The sequence below is a fragment of the Sebastes umbrosus genome, chromosome 11 (genome assembly GCF_015220745.1).
Source record: "Sebastes umbrosus isolate fSebUmb1 chromosome 11, fSebUmb1.pri, whole genome shotgun sequence".
NCBI classification, from domain to species: Eukaryota; Metazoa; Chordata; class Actinopteri; order Perciformes; family Sebastidae; genus Sebastes; species Sebastes umbrosus.
The window spans coordinates 13,382,609-13,399,753 of record NC_051279.1 but is presented as its reverse complement, the minus strand read 5'-3'; the positions used below and the strand labels follow the sequence as shown (position 1 = coordinate 13,399,753).

General features: G+C 40.6%; 1 protein-coding gene and 1 long non-coding RNA gene across 4 annotated transcripts; one reads left to right on the top strand and one right to left on the bottom strand.

The window, feature by feature from the left end:
• Positions 1 to 951: 951 nt before the first annotated feature.
• LOC119496837 lies at positions 952 to 14,480 on the bottom strand. Its single transcript, XR_005208825.1, has 3 exons — positions 14,121 to 14,480; positions 2,254 to 2,258; positions 952 to 963 (listed from the first exon to the last, which is right to left on the bottom strand). It is a non-coding gene; the product is annotated as an uncharacterized LOC119496837 (long non-coding RNA).
• Positions 1,155 to 17,113, top strand: vars1 (valyl-tRNA synthetase 1). 3 transcript variants are annotated; one of them, XM_037784429.1, is made up of 30 exons: positions 1,155 to 1,289; positions 3,779 to 4,131; positions 4,219 to 4,362; positions 4,489 to 4,628; positions 4,659 to 4,723; positions 4,809 to 4,924; positions 5,067 to 5,142; positions 5,336 to 5,436; positions 5,553 to 5,680; positions 5,838 to 6,002; positions 6,106 to 6,187; positions 6,271 to 6,390; positions 7,584 to 7,692; positions 7,786 to 7,965; positions 8,121 to 8,245; positions 8,390 to 8,493; positions 8,605 to 8,763; positions 10,076 to 10,166; positions 10,297 to 10,402; positions 10,556 to 10,626; positions 11,254 to 11,379; positions 11,475 to 11,579; positions 12,015 to 12,162; positions 12,348 to 12,475; positions 12,721 to 12,876; positions 13,016 to 13,240; positions 14,487 to 14,598; positions 15,783 to 15,958; positions 16,693 to 16,842; positions 16,919 to 17,113. In XM_037784429.1, the coding sequence occupies exons 2-30, from the start codon at positions 3,781 to 3,783 to the stop codon at positions 16,985 to 16,987; spliced, it is 3,828 nt and encodes a 1,275-aa protein (XP_037640357.1). In that variant the 5' UTR covers positions 1,155 to 1,289; positions 3,779 to 3,780; the 3' UTR covers positions 16,988 to 17,113. The 3 variants fall into 3 exon arrangements, with proteins under 3 accessions (XP_037640357.1, XP_037640356.1, XP_037640358.1); XM_037784428.1 differs by having other exon boundaries at positions 4,489 to 4,723; XM_037784430.1 differs by lacking the exons at positions 1,155 to 1,289; positions 3,779 to 4,131; positions 4,219 to 4,362; ... (1 more) ...; positions 4,659 to 4,723; positions 4,809 to 4,924 and having other exon boundaries at positions 5,125 to 5,141; positions 5,334 to 5,436.
• The last annotated feature ends 32 nt before the right edge of the window (positions 17,114 to 17,145 follow it).

Below are 17,145 nucleotides of genomic sequence, written 5' to 3'. Positions count from 1 at the left end.
GTGGAAAATAACTAGTAATTATTTATTTAAGTACTGCACTGAAGTACATTTTTTAGATACTCTGACTTAATTTCCATTTTCTGATACTTTAAGCTTGTTCTCCAATACTTATATAATAATAATATTGTATTTTTTACTTCACATTACTTTACAACTTAATATTTTACATGCAAAACATAGTTAGAGTACAACATAGTAGTTCGACTATGACGACAATGGAGTAGAAGCGCTGCTGGGTCTCTGTGGTAATCACATACAGGTGCTCTTTGGATCCTTCAGGTGTAATGGGCTCATTCTTGTGAAGGGCTCATTGCATGGGTGGAAAAAAGTACAAAATGCAAGTCTCCCTCAAAAATAATCCAAGGCACACTGTAGTGTTTGAACAAAATTAAAATGCCTTTATTTTACATGGCAATAATTGTTTAAAATGACCAAAGCGTTGCGACCAACATAGGTCTTCATCAGGGTCACTGTATGAAGTGACCCTGATGAAGACCTATGTTGGTCATTTTAAACAATTATTGCCATGTAAAATAAAGACATTTTATTTTTGTTCAAATAGTAGTAATGGAGAAGAAGCTTAAAGTATCAGAAAATGGAAATACCTAAATTTAGTCGGAGTAGCTAAAAAAATAACTTGAGTGCAGTACAAATTAATATTATGAGTTATTTTCCACCTCCAGTAAAAAGTAGCAATACTAGTGTGTAAATAAAAATATAATTCCTGCATTAAAAGTTTTACAATTGTAAGAGTAAGAGTATCAAAAGTAAAATTACCCACTATGCAGAATGGACTCTTTGAGAGTTACATTATTATATCATTATATATTATCTTTATTACATTATTGGACTAGTTTGGCTCCATCTCAATGACCCATGATACTAAAATGCTGCTTATATGTTAATACGATAGTAATAACAGTTAATATAATATGTATTATAATATCTCTGAAAGGAACATTTCTGCATATTGACTTCTTTTACTTTGGATTATTTAACTGTGATTTTTTTACATTGTGATACCAACACTTTTGCTTCTTTTTTTTAAAGTTATTTGTATACTTTTTCACCACTGGTTGTTTTATATATAGTACTGTTTTATAATTATTAAAAATAAATATTTTTGTATTGACTTCCGGTTTGTGCCGGAAGCAGCGGCTCAAACCCGGAACTCCTCGCTGCCTGTCGTCGCGTTGCATCAGACATCCCAGAGAGGCGGAGAGGACTCATGTGGCTCTGCTGTTGCTGCTGCTAACTTAAGCTGACGTCTCTTTCTGGTTCATTCAAAGGTAGGAATAACTTCTTACAGACATTTTCCAATAACAAACCAACTAGTTTATTAAACACTAACTTTAAAAAGGAGTTTTAAATAACAGATAGGAAGGTAAACACGAGTTAATGTCAACATGCTCTCACAGAAACTACACTTTTAGTTTGTCTGATTAGCTAAAGCTAACTAGCCTGTTTGGTAGGACTTTTCAGCCTTTGACAGGTGGCAGAGATGAGCTTTGCAGAAAGTGAAACAGAAAGCTAACACAGCCATTGTCTGACATTTGATGAAACTATGATGTAACTGTATCCTCTTGTATTTCTTTATTTTGTTTATTTGTTTTGCACAATGTAAGACTATACAACATAACAACAAAATAAATGAATAATATAAAGTGCAGGAAGAGGCAAAAAAAAACACTGGGCTTATCTGAAGCCTTCACCTAGAGACAAGATTAATATAAAGAAATAATATGACTACATAATAGTGATAACAAACAATTAGGACAAGATATATATAAGTAGATATAGATAGTATAAGATGCTAAAAACTGTTTTTTTTTTAAATACTGAACGTTTAAACCAGTTTATCCCTAGATGCAGTTTACCTGGTATGACTGCCAAACACACCCACACCACCAGTCAGGCAGCTGGAGATTTATTTGATAGCTTGACAGGCATAACTGTTTTGGCTGGCTTACTTGCAGAAATCAAAACCTGTTCATAAAGGGGACATTTTGTCAGTGCTTGTGCACATACATTTGCAGCACCAACCCACAAATTGTGAAATACGATACCCAGTCAGTGTTTTTTGGGCTGTCTAGATCAGAGAATATGTGACATGCAACAAGCCATTCAAAGCAGGTTTAACAAACTCTGAGCCTGTTACTTGCAGAAATCAAAACCAGTTCATAAAGGAGACATATCATGAAAAAAACAAACATTTTGTCAGTGCTTGTGCACATACATTTGCAGCACCAACACACAAACTATGAAATAAGATACCCAGTATCTCTATCTGTTTTTATGTTTTTTATTTTTTTCCACTCACAATGTTGTTTGGTTACGATTGCCCAGAAGTCTTTATAGATATTTAAATCAATATCCTCCTCACAAACACTAACCATACACTTACACGCAACACACACACACACACACACTTGATATATTTACTGTATTGTTATTATTGTTATTATATATATCTTGTTCTAATTGTTTGTTATCACTATTATGTAGTCATATTATTTCTTTATATTAATCTTGGCTCTAGGTGAAGGCTTCAGATAAGCCCTGTGTTTTTTTTTTGCCTCTTCCTGCACTGTATATTATTCATTTATTTGTTTTGCTATGTTGTGTAGTCTTAAATTGTGCAAAATAAATACATATGTACACAAGGAGCGGGTCCCCTCTCTACGGAGTCTGCCATGTTGCACAGCCATGTCTCAACAGTAGCCAAAAATGGACAAACCAAACACTGTTGACTTTTCCTGCTTGGACCGGAGTCGATCACGTTACTCGCTCACGTCGCCGCCACTCTCTTTTTATTGCTTCACCACTCACTTCCAATGTACACACACTCTACTCTCAAAACATTTAGATCAAAGACATAGAGACATGATTGTAAGCTCACAATCTGATCCTGTAAGAATGTGTTTGGTGATTTACACAAAGTTAAAACAGTAGATTTTAAATTGTAGATATCTATTTGGATCTTTGCTCAACAGCATTCAGTGGCTTCATTTCAGCTACTTCAACAAATGAGGTCAATTTAAAAACAGTCACTGAAATGGCAATTAGAGATTTTATTGGAACTCCTCTAACAAACTGATGGCTGTCTTGTGTGCAGAGTCACAGTGTTATATTAAGAAGGACAAGCTGAGGGTGATGTGATGCAGTGTAATATTTGAATGTGAGGGCAAAAAATGCAGTTCAATGAAATTATTGACAGCACATAAAAGTGATAACTTTAGATAGCCCTGAGTAACAAACTGATATCCAACCAGGATTTAGATTCTGGCATACAGTAAACCTTTGACTTTAATAGGGACTGAATGAATGAGGAAATAAAACAGTGTGTCTGGCTCTTTAAAAGGAACTGGAACTGCAAACCCAGAGTTTGCCCTCATCTCAGGCTTAAATAACTTTTCACTAAACCCGTTTTCTGAAACCGGGCTCTGATTTGGCTCCACTTCCTATGTTACATGCAGGCTCATTAGTTAATATATCGCCCAGAGCGTGAGAACTACCTTTGCAAAGGTGCACCATATTTTCTCGCAAGCCATTCAGAGCAGAATGGACTTTTTCAGGAGGGTGGCTTAAAGAGGTGTGCCCTAAATCGGAGCATTTCATACAGAGGGTGAATACTGGTATATTCAGACAGACAGTTTGAAAAAAATATTGTTTTTTTGGACATTAAAGCATGTAAACATGTTCTAGTAGAAACCCAAAATACAAGTATGAACCTGAAAATGACCATAATATGTCCCCTTTATTGTCTGTGTCTCTACAGAGATGGCCACTCTCTACGTGTCCCCTCACCCTGATGACTTCAGGAGCCTCCTGGCTCTCATTGCTGCAGAGTTTTGTCCGTCCTCCCAACCGCGGACCCTCACAGAGGACCCTCCTGTGTCCCTGAATGCCCGCTCCAGACCAACCCTGGTGCTGGGCGCTGGGGGTGACTCCGTCCTGAGCGGGGCTAGTGCTGTGGCCTGGTACTTGGCTAATCAGGGGAAGAGGGCTGGTGTAGATTCAAAGCAGCAGAGCCAGGTGTGGCAGTGGCTCAGCTTTGCAGACAATGAACTCACCCCGGTGTCCTGTGCTGTGGTCTTCCCACTGATGGGGGTGATGGGAATGGATAAGAAGGTGAGACGAGTATCCAAATGCTTACTTCGACATGTGTGTGATTTATTTTTGTTAGGTTTTATTCTCAAATGACTTGTGCTTTCTCAGCTACAGCAGAGTTCCCGTGCGGAGATGATGCGTGTTCTAAAGGTTCTCGATCAGGCACTGGAACCGAGAACCTTCTTGGTGGGGGAGAACATCACCCTGGCTGATATGGCCGTAGTTACAGCTGTTCTTCTCCCTTTCAAATATGTACGTATGCGGTGCAGCACATATCTCTCAGCATGTTTCTGTAGTCTGAACAATTTAGTACTGAGAAATCTCAGCCAAGTTTGTCAACCATTAGTCTGATTATATTTGTTTTCTTCTTTGTTTTAGGTGTTGGAGCCATCAGACAGGAAAGTCTTGACCAATGTTACAAGGTGGTTCACAACCTGCATTAATCAGCCACAGTTCCTGAAGGTGTTGGGGAAGATCACTCTCTGTGAGAAGATGGTGCCAGTTACACCAAAGACAAATGCTCCTGCTCCTGCTCCTGCTCCTGTTCCTGCTCCTGCTCCTGCTAATGCTAATGGCAGTCCTGCTGTTGACTCTGCCGATGCCACAGCTAATGGTCAGGAAGTCCTGTGCCACAGTTCATGAATATTTCTTTTTTTTTGTAAACAGTAATCTGATTTCCTTCACGTTTCCTCCCTCAGGCCCGCCAAAGACAGAAGCCCAGCTGAAGAAGGAAGCTAAGAAGAGAGAAAAGCTGGAAAAGTTCAATCAGAAGAAGGACATGGAGGCGAAGAAAAAGACTCTGCCACCGACAGAGGTAGGGATATTTAACTTCCACAAATAGAACGTATACATAAGTGCAATTTTGAAAACCATAAATATGGTCTATATCAACAACATAACTTTTTTTGCATAGGTTAAAAATCACTTGACATCAGCTCTGTTTTTTTCTCTTTTAGAAAAAGGCCAAACCAGAAAAGAAGGAGTTGGGAGTGATCGCATACAGTGTCCCCACTGCCCCTGGGGAGAAAAAAGGTGATTGATCAGTGTGGGTCAGAGTGTTTTCTCTTTTGTAACAGAAGGAGTGCTCATGACATCATCATACGAGCAATTCTCACAATATCACAAGATCACGCAAGTGACATCTTTGTATACTCTCGGTAATATGAATAGTTTTCTCATGATTAGCTTCAGGTCCATATATCAACTCTTTCTCTTCTGGTGTCAGATGTCATTAGCCCGCTCCCTGACTCCTACAGTCCTCAGTATGTGGAGGCTGCCTGGTATCCATGGTGGGAGAAGCAGGGATTCTTCAAGCCTGAGTATGGGGTAAGGAAGTCCTCCTCCTCACGCTATATTCACACAACACAAAATGTCATATCTTTTTATTTTTTTATCATTTCAGTCTGCAATAACATGTATGTCTCCGTCACTATATTGTGCAGAGGAAGAGTATTAGCGACCCGAACCCTCGTGGCACCTTCATGATGTGTATCCCTCCACCTAATGTGACTGGATCGCTTCACCTGGGTCACGCCCTCACCAACGCCATTCAGGATTCTCTGACCAGATGGTAACTACAATTGGACTGTTCAGCAGCCTGAAATTCAAAGCCATATTTTCAATGAAACTTTTGTTCCATCATGGGATTTCTGTCTGTCTATTTAATTCGCACTTGTTGTGATCTGGATCATGTGTTTGAATTAGTGTGTGTTCCTCTGTCCGCCCAGGCACAGGATGCGAGGTGAGACCACCTTGTGGAACCCGGGCTGTGATCACGCTGGTATCGCCACCCAGGTGGTGGTGGAAAAGAAGCTGATGAGAGAGAGGGGTATGAGCCGTCACGATCTGGGCAGGGAAAACTTTATCCAGGAAGTCTGGAAATGGAAGAACGAGTGAGTGAAGGAAGTAGTAGAAAGGAGGAGATGTGAGAGATTTGAATTGGGCTAAATACTGTGATAAAGACACCCTAATAACTTAGCCTCTTTGCCTTTTTAGGAAGGGAGACCGTATCTACCACCAGCTGAAGAAGCTGGGCTCCTCTCTGGACTGGGACAGAGCCTGCTTCACTATGGACGATGTGAGTTTTCTGAAATCCCCTGAACTAATTAGAATAAAATCTGAATTCCTCATTCTCATTTCTAAACCCGTTTCTTTGTCCAGAAACTTTCCTATGCAGTCCAGGAAGCCTTTATCCGCATGCATGATGAGGGAGTGATCTACAGGAGCAAGCGGCTGGTCAACTGGTCCTGCACACTGAACTCTGCCATCTCTGACATAGAGGCAAGTATGCATCTTATTAGATTGATAAAGATAAAGGCCATTTCCAGTAAAGTCACTGAACGTGTTTATTATTTTTTTAATTTTAGGGTTTTAAACTCGGTGCATTCGTTGAGATTCAATCAAAAATACTAAAATTGTGTGTTAAAAAACGTTGACTGAAAGTGTATGTGTTTATATACGTATCCCACTTATAACTAGGGCTGGGTATCAAACACCAAAACTTTTAGAGTACTTACAAAACTGTTTTTAAAGCAAGGAATACTGAAAACTGTGATTGGTTTAGATTCTTTGATCTATATTCTTTGATCAGATATTTCAAATTTAAAGGTGCTATTCATAACATTGACAACATTCAGCCACTAGATATCACATTCTCCGTCCCCGTTCCATTGCATTTACTTCACAACTAGTTGTTATCAGGCACTTACCGTCAAAATGACCAAAAACAAGACTTAAAAGCATACTATGCAGGAGTTGTCGCTTACGGTTTGTAAACACAACATTCAAAGTTGGCCCCTCTTCCCTCAACATCCTCAACAGCACCAGAAGTGTACGTCCCCGTGCTGCGGTTGCCAGATCACAGCCCAGTGTATCACCGGCAGCATCACATACGGCAGCGAAAGTAAAAGCCCACTCCAGATTCACTCTCATTTCGGAACGAGCTTTGTCCGCTTGGCATTTCGCCTCGTAATATTTTCTTTTATCGTCACTGTGTCCGCCATTTTCGTAGCTCCCTCTTGGATGTGTGCTTTCACACGCGAGGGCGCTACACAACCAGTGTCCAAAGCTGATGCCCAGAAACGTCCCGAACACGGCAAAATAAGAAAATAAGAAAACACTGGCAGAAGGCAGGATCTCTGCAGATACAGACGCTGCCACATATTTCTAGTGGCTCATAAGTGATGACTGAGAGTCTTATACGAGTCTATAAATAGTTTTTTAGGAAAATCCTGCACAGTATACCTTTTTAAAAAAGGAGAAGAATGCTTTTAAAAATATGATTATACTCAAAAAATGATGGTACTGAAAAAAGTGTAATATTGGTATTCATAGCAAATCATGTTTTGTCAAACAGTACCCATACCTACATTATTAACCCCATTATAAAGGTTGTGATGGCGACAGATCCAAACTGTTTTGCCAGTGCGGGCCATGCTGTGCTCTCCTGATTAAATCCTCTGTTTGGTTTGCAGGTGGATAAGAAGGAGCTCACTGGCAGGACTCTGCTGCCTGTACCCGGGTACAAAGAGAAAGTGGAGTTCGGAGTGTTGGTGTCTTTCGCCTACAAGGTGGACGGATCAGGTATGTGAGCTCCTAAAGGGCAGGATACTGTGAACAAAGAGGCATTGTGCCACTTCAGTAATGCCTTTCTTCACATTTCCTTCTGTTGCTTAGATGACGAAGTGATTGTGGCAACAACTCGTATTGAGACTATGTTGGGAGACACTGCTGTAGCCGTCCACCCTGCCGACCCCAGATATCAGCATCTGAAGGGGAAAATGGTGCTGCACCCCTTCTGTGAGCGCAAGATGCCGGTCGTCTTCGATGACTTTGTTGACATGAGCTTTGGAACAGGTAGGCATGGTTACAGGAAGCCTGTGGATCTGCAGTGTGCTGAGAAGAAGTATTTATAACAAGTCGTTAAGCCTGGCCACTTTCCTTATTATGGCTGTTCTCTTTTTTTTCCCTCTCTCTGCCTCTCCTGTTCCTCTGCTCCATTTTCTGTTCAGGTGCTGTCAAAATCACCCCAGCTCACGACCATAATGACTACGAGGTTGGAGAGAGACACAATCTGGCCTTCATCAACATTTTGGACGAGAATGGCCTGCTCATTAACGTGCCTCCTCCCTTCCTGGTATAGTGTCTCATTATCGTCCTTCCCCCTGCAGTGTGTGTATTTCCGCCGTGACACTAAAAGTCAAGCTTCTTCACAGTTTGCTTGGTGAAGCAGTTTCATGTCTCAATTTTTCATTTTTAACTATTCTGTCTGTCCCCCCAGGGCACGAAGCGTTTTGAGGCCAGGAAGACAGTGCTGCAGGCTCTCAAGGACAGGGGCCAGTTTAAAGAGATCAAAGACAACCCAATGGTTGTCCCCGTCTGCAGGTAAAGTGAGGTCCATCTGTGCATTAATATAACACCGGTTATTCATGTTTTAGATCTTTTCATCCTGTTCAGGATCATCCTTTAAGCCCCGTTTTGAATCTGCCCTATCAGTCGTTCCAAGGACATTGTGGAGCCGCTGCTGAAGCCGCAGTGGTATGTGAACTGCGCAGATATGGGCAAGCAGGCTGCAGACGCTGTCAGAGAGGGGCGGCTTAAAATCATCCCCGATCACCACCTCAAAACGTGGTACAACTGGCTGGACAACATCAGGTAATTATTTCTTTATTCTTTTATACTTATTATTAATACTTCATAATAGATAGAGAGGCGCGGCTGTAGCTCAGTAGGTTGGCGGGTCAATCCTTGGCTCCTCCTGTCTGCATGTCGAAGTGTCCTTGAGCGAGACACTGAAGTTGTCAAGTTGCTCCCCGGGCGCTTCACACCAGCCCTCTGCTACTGAAATGCTTAGGATGTGTTAAATGCAGAGGTCAAATTTCATGTATGTACCTTTTATGTACTGTATATGACGAATATAATAAAGTTTCAGTTTTAAGATCTGAGCATTTTTTATGGCCAATTTAATGTTTGGTAGATGGTGTTCACAGTGACTACTCTGATTTTGATACATACAGTGTCTGCACTTTTTTACACTGAAGTCTTGGCAGTTAAGCATTTTAAATTGAATGTTGACCTCTATCAACGGATGCTACATTCACATGTACAATCTGTAGGCAACGGGACAAGATTTCGGTATCGGAAGCGTTCTGGTTTCCATTTGTAGGATCGTAGAGTAGTATTGACCAATCACATTCAAGCAGGCTTTGGTTGAATGCAGGTAAACAGTCCGTGTGGAGAGCAAAAGAGGCGGAACTCATTGGCCGAAATGCCATCTGGGAACCCACCAGCTATCGTCAGACAATAATTTAGCTTTTTATTTGTTTAGAATTAGCTTTTAAACTTGCTACTTGTGAAACAATCCGGTCCTGGACGTCGTCTCTCAACTCCAACTCCAGTCTTGCATCTCAAGTTGCTAATCGGACTGTAAACAATGAGCAGCGCACGGTAGAGGAAGTCTTGGTCCGGATATCCGCTGGCTACACCGGAACCCCTGAAATACAGCCCTTTGCCCCCAAGCTCATCTGTTGTCAGACTGATAGAGGATGGGTTCCAAGATTAGGCTGCAACTAATGGTTATTTTCATTATCAATTAATCCGCATACTATTTTCTTGATTATTCCCTGAATATTTTAGTCTGTAAAATGGTAGAATATATTGAAAAATGCGTCAATTTGTCAGACCTTCTGTCCAACAATATTTAACGTACATACACAACAAAGAAAAATAGCGGATCACAGTTGAGAACCTGAAAACAGAGAATGTATTTTGCAGTTTTGTGCAAAAAATTATGTAAGTAATTAATTGATCAAAACAGTTGTTAATTAATTTTCTGTCCATCAGTTAATTGATTAACTGACTAATTGTAACTGCTCTAGAGAGAGAGAGATAGAGAGAGAGAGAATTTTGCACAATCAAGTGTGTTGTGAGTCCTGTTTCAGATTTCATCCATCCGTCTCCCTCTCAGGGACTGGTGTATCTCTCGGCAGCTGTGGTGGGGTCATCGTATTCCTGCTTACTTCATCACTGTCAACGATCCCTCCGTGAAACCAGGAGAGGTAAGATGATGTCTGTCACTGTTGTCAAGGTCTGGAGGCTTTCAGATGACAGATAAAAGCTATCTGCATCGTTATTCTATATATCTTTGCTTGTTTCTTTTGTTTATCTAACCTTTTTTCCCCCCTCCAGGACATGGACGGTCATTACTGGATCAGTGGGAAATCAGAGGAGGTGGCCAGAGAGAAGGCAGCAAAACGCTTCAATGTGTCTGCTGACAAAATCACCCTCAGACAAGGTGAGATTGAACACTTTTTAATTAAGCAGTCTCATTACCACAACTATTCTAAAGGTTATCTAATCAGCTCATGTGTTGCTACCACACAGATTCACCTAATTCAATCTAGTCCATATTCATACAGATTAGATAACTCTTGTTCCTGCGTTTCAGATGAGGATGTTCTGGACACCTGGTTCTCGTCTGGCATTTTCCCCTTCTCCATCTTCGGATGGCCTAATGAGGTAAAACACGGAGGTCAACCACCTTCCTACTGACACAAATGCCACTTTGTTGCAGTAGATAGTGAGGATATCTTCTGCAGTAGAGACACTGCTCTAAAACTGCAAAATGGGTAATAAAGAAAAGCATATAAACTGGAAATGCTGTCACCCAAATTCTGAGTGCACTTTTATAGAGCTGCAACGATTAATCGATTAGTTGTCAGCTATTAAATTAATCTCCAACTATTTTGATAATTGATTTGAGTATTTTTTTTAAAGAAAAAAAAGTCAAACTTCTCTGATTGCAGCTTCTTAAATGTGAATATTTTCTGGTTTCTTTACTCCTCTATGACAGTAAACCGAATATCTCTGAGTTGTGGACAAAACAAGACATTTGACGTCGCATTGGGCTTTGGAGAAACACTGATTGACATTTTATAGACCAAACAACTAATCGATTAATCAAGAAAATAGTCAACAGTTTAATCAACAATGAAAATAATCAATGCAGCCCTACACTTTTACTTTATATATAAAATGGGTTAACGTCCATGTCACTGTACCTCTCATCTGGATAAAATAGGACTTTTAAACAGCATTGTTTATGTATTTCCATCATTAATGTTGCTGTTTGCGTTCTTCCTTTAGACCCAGGACCTGAATGTGTTCTACCCCGGCACCTTACTGGAGACGGGCCATGACATCCTGTTTTTCTGGGTTGCTCGTATGGTGATGATGGGCCTCAAACTGACCGGCAAGCTGCCCTTCAAAGAGGTGAGAGCGATCAAAGACTGTAACATAACACAACAGGGTGTGATATTAGTGTCATAAGCAGGACATGACTCCGTAATGATGATGCTCTCTTCCAGGTTTATCTGCATGCAGTGGTGAGGGACGCCCACGGGAGGAAGATGAGCAAATCTCTTGGCAACGTCATTGACCCTCTGGACGTCATTACGGGGATCTCCCTAGAGGTGAAGCCTAATCACGCTTTGATGCATGTTCAGATACGCGCATACACATAGTCTTTCCTCTCTCCCATTTGGGTCGTCTTTTACATGGTCACCACACGCTTATTGCTCCCCCGAGGCCCATATTCTTATGTAAGATTTATGAAGCACCCTTTTCTGCTTCCAACAAGCTTTTATTGAGGTCATCAATCTCTTCAGCTGCTGGGCGGAAACTGCTCAGTCAGACGAAGCAGACATGTCCTCTAGAGGGCACTGAAGGACTTGTAGTGAACTGCACTTTACCCTTAATAATAATAATAATAATACCCTTTAAAGGTCCCTCCCTGCCTATTAAAACATCAAGCCGTTGAAAGGGGGTTTTCATTCTCAAGATGAAAAGACAAAAATAGTTTTTCAGTGGTGACATCCCTCCTTGTTTCCCACCCCCGTACCCTCTAGGGTCTTCATGCCTTGCTGAATGACAGCAACTTGGATCCAGTGGAGGTGGAGAAGGCAAAGCAGGGCCAGACGTCAGACTACCCAAATGGCATCCCAGAGTGTGGCACAGATGCTCTCCGCTTCGCCCTGTGTGCCTACACAAGCCAAGGTGAACCTGTTGTTCTTTTTTTGTTTTTCTTACTTTCTCCCTCGTTGTTGTGCCTCCATTGGCCGACAGCCTGGATCTCAACCTTGACTACATAAAATATATCAAAACACTGGAAAACAATAAGTCAGTAGAAGGTCAGCTGTTACAAAAGCAAATGTTTCTTTATTGCTGTGTGCATCTCTTAGGTAGGGACATCAACCTGGATGTCAACCGCATCCTGGGCTACCGTCACTTCTGCAACAAACTGTGGAACGCTGTGAAGTTCGCCATGAAGACACTGGGAGACAACTTTGTACCATCAGAGAAAGCCCAGGTGAGACCAGGGGAAAACATGAAGGACACAGAAAACATAAACAAGCACTGCTTCATACTTATTTGTATTCATGCAATGATGCATTCCTTATTTTGACCAAGTAAATGTTTAATAAAACAGTTTTTATTCTTACCGTTATTTGTCTGGGGGTTTCGTTTACCCATATGCTGCCCTGCTTTGTATTCATAAACGTGTATACATGGACTGAATTTCTTCCTCTTTTACACATCATTCAATCCCGTCAGTTGTGTGGAGAGGAGAGTGTATCAGACAGGTGGATTCTGTCTAGACTGAGTGCAGCTGTTGGTCTCTGTGATGCCGGCTTCAAGAGCTACGACTTCCCAACCATCACAACCGCCGTCTACAACTTCTGGCTGTACGAGCTCTGCGATGTCTACCTGGTAAGAAACTAAGAGACCCCCGAGCAGCCCCGGTCCATTCATCTTAAATAATTGATGTGAGCGCGTGTAAAAAGTTAATGTTATTGCAGAAGACTGTGTATCAAATCTGTTCCCCTCCCCCTATTCTATTATTCTCCAGGAAAGCGTGAAACCGGTGTTCAGTAAAGCAGAGGAAGACAGCACCAGCCAGAGACAGGCCCTGGTGTGCAGACAGACCCTTTACACCTGTTTAGAAGTCGGTCTGCGCCTTCTGTCTCCCATAATGCCCTTCGTCAGCGAGGAACTCTACCAGAGGTTACCACGACGACGACCTCAGAGCGATCCCCCCAGCATCACTGTCACATCCTACCCTGATACAGATGAGGTGAGATAAGGGAAGGGTGAATGAGTGAAATAAACCCCTCCAGGGCGATGCAAGATCGCCCTGAAGGGGTTTATTTCACAACAATGACCCTCAAGCTGTACATTATCCTGCTTATTGCACAGCTACTTACTTAAGAAATCAATAATTTGACACAAAAACGGTCCGCCAGAGTCTGACAACAGAACGGCGCCCATAGCAACGGTCTGTTATACATAGCAACGGTCTACTATAAAGAAATAACAGACCGTAGAACACCGTGATTGAACGATTAGAATCAAATATTCAGCAAAGCTGTGTAATAACGGGTTGTTAAAAACTCATTGATGTACAAATGACTGGATTAGGGATGGGACGATATAGGATTTTTTCACAGATCGTGATAAAAAAACACTCACAATAAGTTGATCAAGGTGAATTTCCATTATCGGGATAATCGTGAATATCCTCACAAGTGACTTGAAAAAGCTGTCTCGCTCTCTATCATGTAGAGAAGTGAAAAAAAGAGCCTGATTTAAAAAAAAAAAAAAAAACTACAGGAATTATCAGGTAAGAAAGAACAGAGTCATTCATCCTTTATTTATGCAGGGTGACCTTATGATTTATGATGACCTGATTCAGATTCAGACAACTTTATCCCAGAAAGGCAGTTTTACAATCTACCCAGACCATACACAATCTCACAGACAGCAGCAATCAGCATGTGTCAGAGACAATGAATACATAAATAAATAAATAAATAAATCCGTACATGAGCAGAGATGAACACTGGCACCTCGTGTGGCCCCGTGCATACTGACTCACACGAGGACCAGGCGAAGAATGAAAGTTCACATTAATAGAGTATTATGTTTGTTTTTTCACTAAAAAGGATGTTCAATACAAAAAAAGATTAGTCCTATCTGTGACGCAATAAAAATATTTGTTTCTTAACGAAAATGTAAGGTAAAGTGATTCCAGTATGTTTTAGTGCCATTTTCAAGAGTTTTAAGAATATTTTGATGATTACCGGGATAATATCGTGAATCATGAATATTTTGGTCAGGATGATCGTGACATGAAATCTTCATATCGTCCCATGCCAAGACTGTACAGGTCAGAACTGAAGAAAAAACTTTTTTTATAAAGTTGTTTCAGATATTGTGAGAGGGTGAACATCACTTATTTTAAATGATAGTTGCTGAAGTTCATTTTTTGGTGATGCTCTCCTTCTGTCTTTGTGAGCAATGTGTTTTTCTGTGACTTGTAGTTCTGCTGGCACAGTGAGGAGGTCGACCGCGACATGGAGTTCATAATGAACGTGATCAAGACGATCCGGTCACTGAGGGCCGACTACAACCTGACCAAGACCAGAGCTGACTGTAAGATGACACACACACACACACACACACACACACACACACACACACACACACTATATTATAAAAGCTACTCTAAAATAAATCCATCACTATTCATCATCTTGATTAGCAGGGAAATTCCAGTATTTGTCAAGCTGGGTGTAATTCTCCCACTGCAGGAGGCTCACACCTTGCCTGATGAATATAATAAGTGGTAAAAACTGTAAATGTAAATTTTCTCAAGTAGTTTACATGATTATTGCTATTTAATGCTACTTTATACTTCTACTTCACTGCTTTTCTGAGGATAATATTGAGTAAAAGATTGTACTTACTACGTTTTAAAAGAAAAACAAATGCCGAATGCTTGATTATGGTGATATTTTGTATATGCATGCAAGTTCATCTTCTTTAAAAATGTTATATTCAGTATCAGTGTTGCCAGATTGGGCTGGTTTTAAGTTAAGTTGGGCTGGGAAAAATACAGTTTTTTGTGCCAGCTGTCCTGGCACTAAATGAAAATGTACCAATTGATATAACTTGCGGTTTGTTTTAAGTGTGTTGTCTCTTTTATGTGAAATGTTTTATGTCGTTTTTAACTTTTTGCTGTTCTGTTTTTAAGTTTGTTCTTTGTGTTTTTATGTGTTGTTTTTATGAAGCCTTTAAGCTGCCATCTTGACCAGAACCCCATGAAAGAGAGATTCAAAATCTCAAAGGGGTTATCCTGATGAAATAAAGGTTCAATAAAAATAGAATATGTAACACATCAAACTACAGAACAGTATATAGAGGAGTTAAAATGGGCTCCACCTCTGCCAGCTGCAACCGTAAATGCTGCTTTCATATTATTGCACCAGTTATAATAACAACTGGTAACAAAACATAAATGCTGTATTTTTTCTGCATAATGTGTACTTTTACTTTTGAGACTTTAAAGTTAAAATCTCTATGATCTCTGTTTTGTTCTCCCACCTGTTCGTTTACTTTATTAAGATTTGAATGCAGGTCTTTTATTGCTAATGGTGTATTTTTACATTGTGGCGTTGCTACTTTTACGTAATGACCTGTGGTTGTGCATAAACAACGATCTGTTTCTGTTCACACTAATTGTTTCAACCACAGCTTGTATTAAATCCTGAATATATCTTGTCACCACATTATCTGTTAATGATGTCTAATCTTCATTTTGCCCATTTCCCCCCCAGGCTACCTCCAGTGCATAGACCCTGCGACTGTGTCCCTGGTGCAGAAGTACAGTCTGCAGATTCAGACCTTGTCTTATTCTCAGGCCGTCATCCCTCTGACAGCCAACGAGCCTGTCCCAGGAGGCTGTGCTGTGGCCATCGCCTCTGACAGATGTACTGTCAACCTTATGCTCAAGGTGAGGCGGGCAATCTGCTCAATTTTATTTGGTTCCTCCCATCACTCTACCCGAGACCTGACGTGTAAAATATATTAGGTCTGGTTTTGTTTTAACTTCCTTAAAAACGAAACCTTGTGTTGATGCATGATGTTGTTTACCTTATACTATTTGTTCTTAAAGTCCCAGTGAAACAAATGTTAGAACATGTTTAGCTTCTGTACTGTGAGTATTCCCCAGTGAAACAGAATATGTGAGCGGTGTACAGTTACAAAATGGATTTAAATCAAATCCTTCGTATTTGATTGGACTGCTTAAAAGCGTGCAGGCTTAAAATGTGTCGCGATACGAAACTACAGCGCACACAACCTCCCTTGTCTCTAAAATAATGATTGGATTTTGATAAGAAAATACGAAGAACTTGATTTTTTTGTAATTTGTTTTGCATATATTGTGCACAATATTGGTATTATAGGTACATAAAAGGGTTAAAAAAGCATTTTTCATTTCATCTCCACTTTAAAGATCAATTCATTGGTTCTGTTTTGACAAGTCACACGACTACCTGAATAGTCTAAGAGCACGAATGCACCTCACCTAGTTGATAATCATGCTGAGAATACTATTTAAACTCGGTCTCCTCTTGAATTTGAGTTTAGTGTTTCATCTGTTTCACCTCCTTTACTGACCTGAAATAACAAGATCATTATTTCTAACTGTAGCCCTTATCTTCTCTTCACCTTTAACTCCTCCAGGGACTCATTGATGTTGAGAAGGAAGTGGCCAAGCTGGTGACAAAGAAAGGTGATTTGGAGAAACAGATGGAGAAGCTGAGAGAGAAGATGGAAAATAGTGACTACAAGGAGAAGGTGCCGGTGAAGGTGCAGGAGCAGGATGCTGAGAAGGTGAGAAAAAGAAATTGACTCGCAGGGTTTCTCGGGGTGTTGAGACATGTAAATAATGACTTCCTTTTCTCCACAGCTACGGCAGAGCCAAACTGAACTTGAAAAAGTAAAAGAAGCCATGGACAACTTCAGGAAAATGATGTGAAAAATCACAGCACTATGTAAATCAGGATTTATTTCCACATCTTTCATGTCGGTGTATTAATTTTCATATTCGTTTTCCAAGTCGATTGTGGTATGAAGGGAATTCAATAAAGCTCTTGTGACAGACTATGGTTTTCAGATGTGTATTGTTCTGAGGCA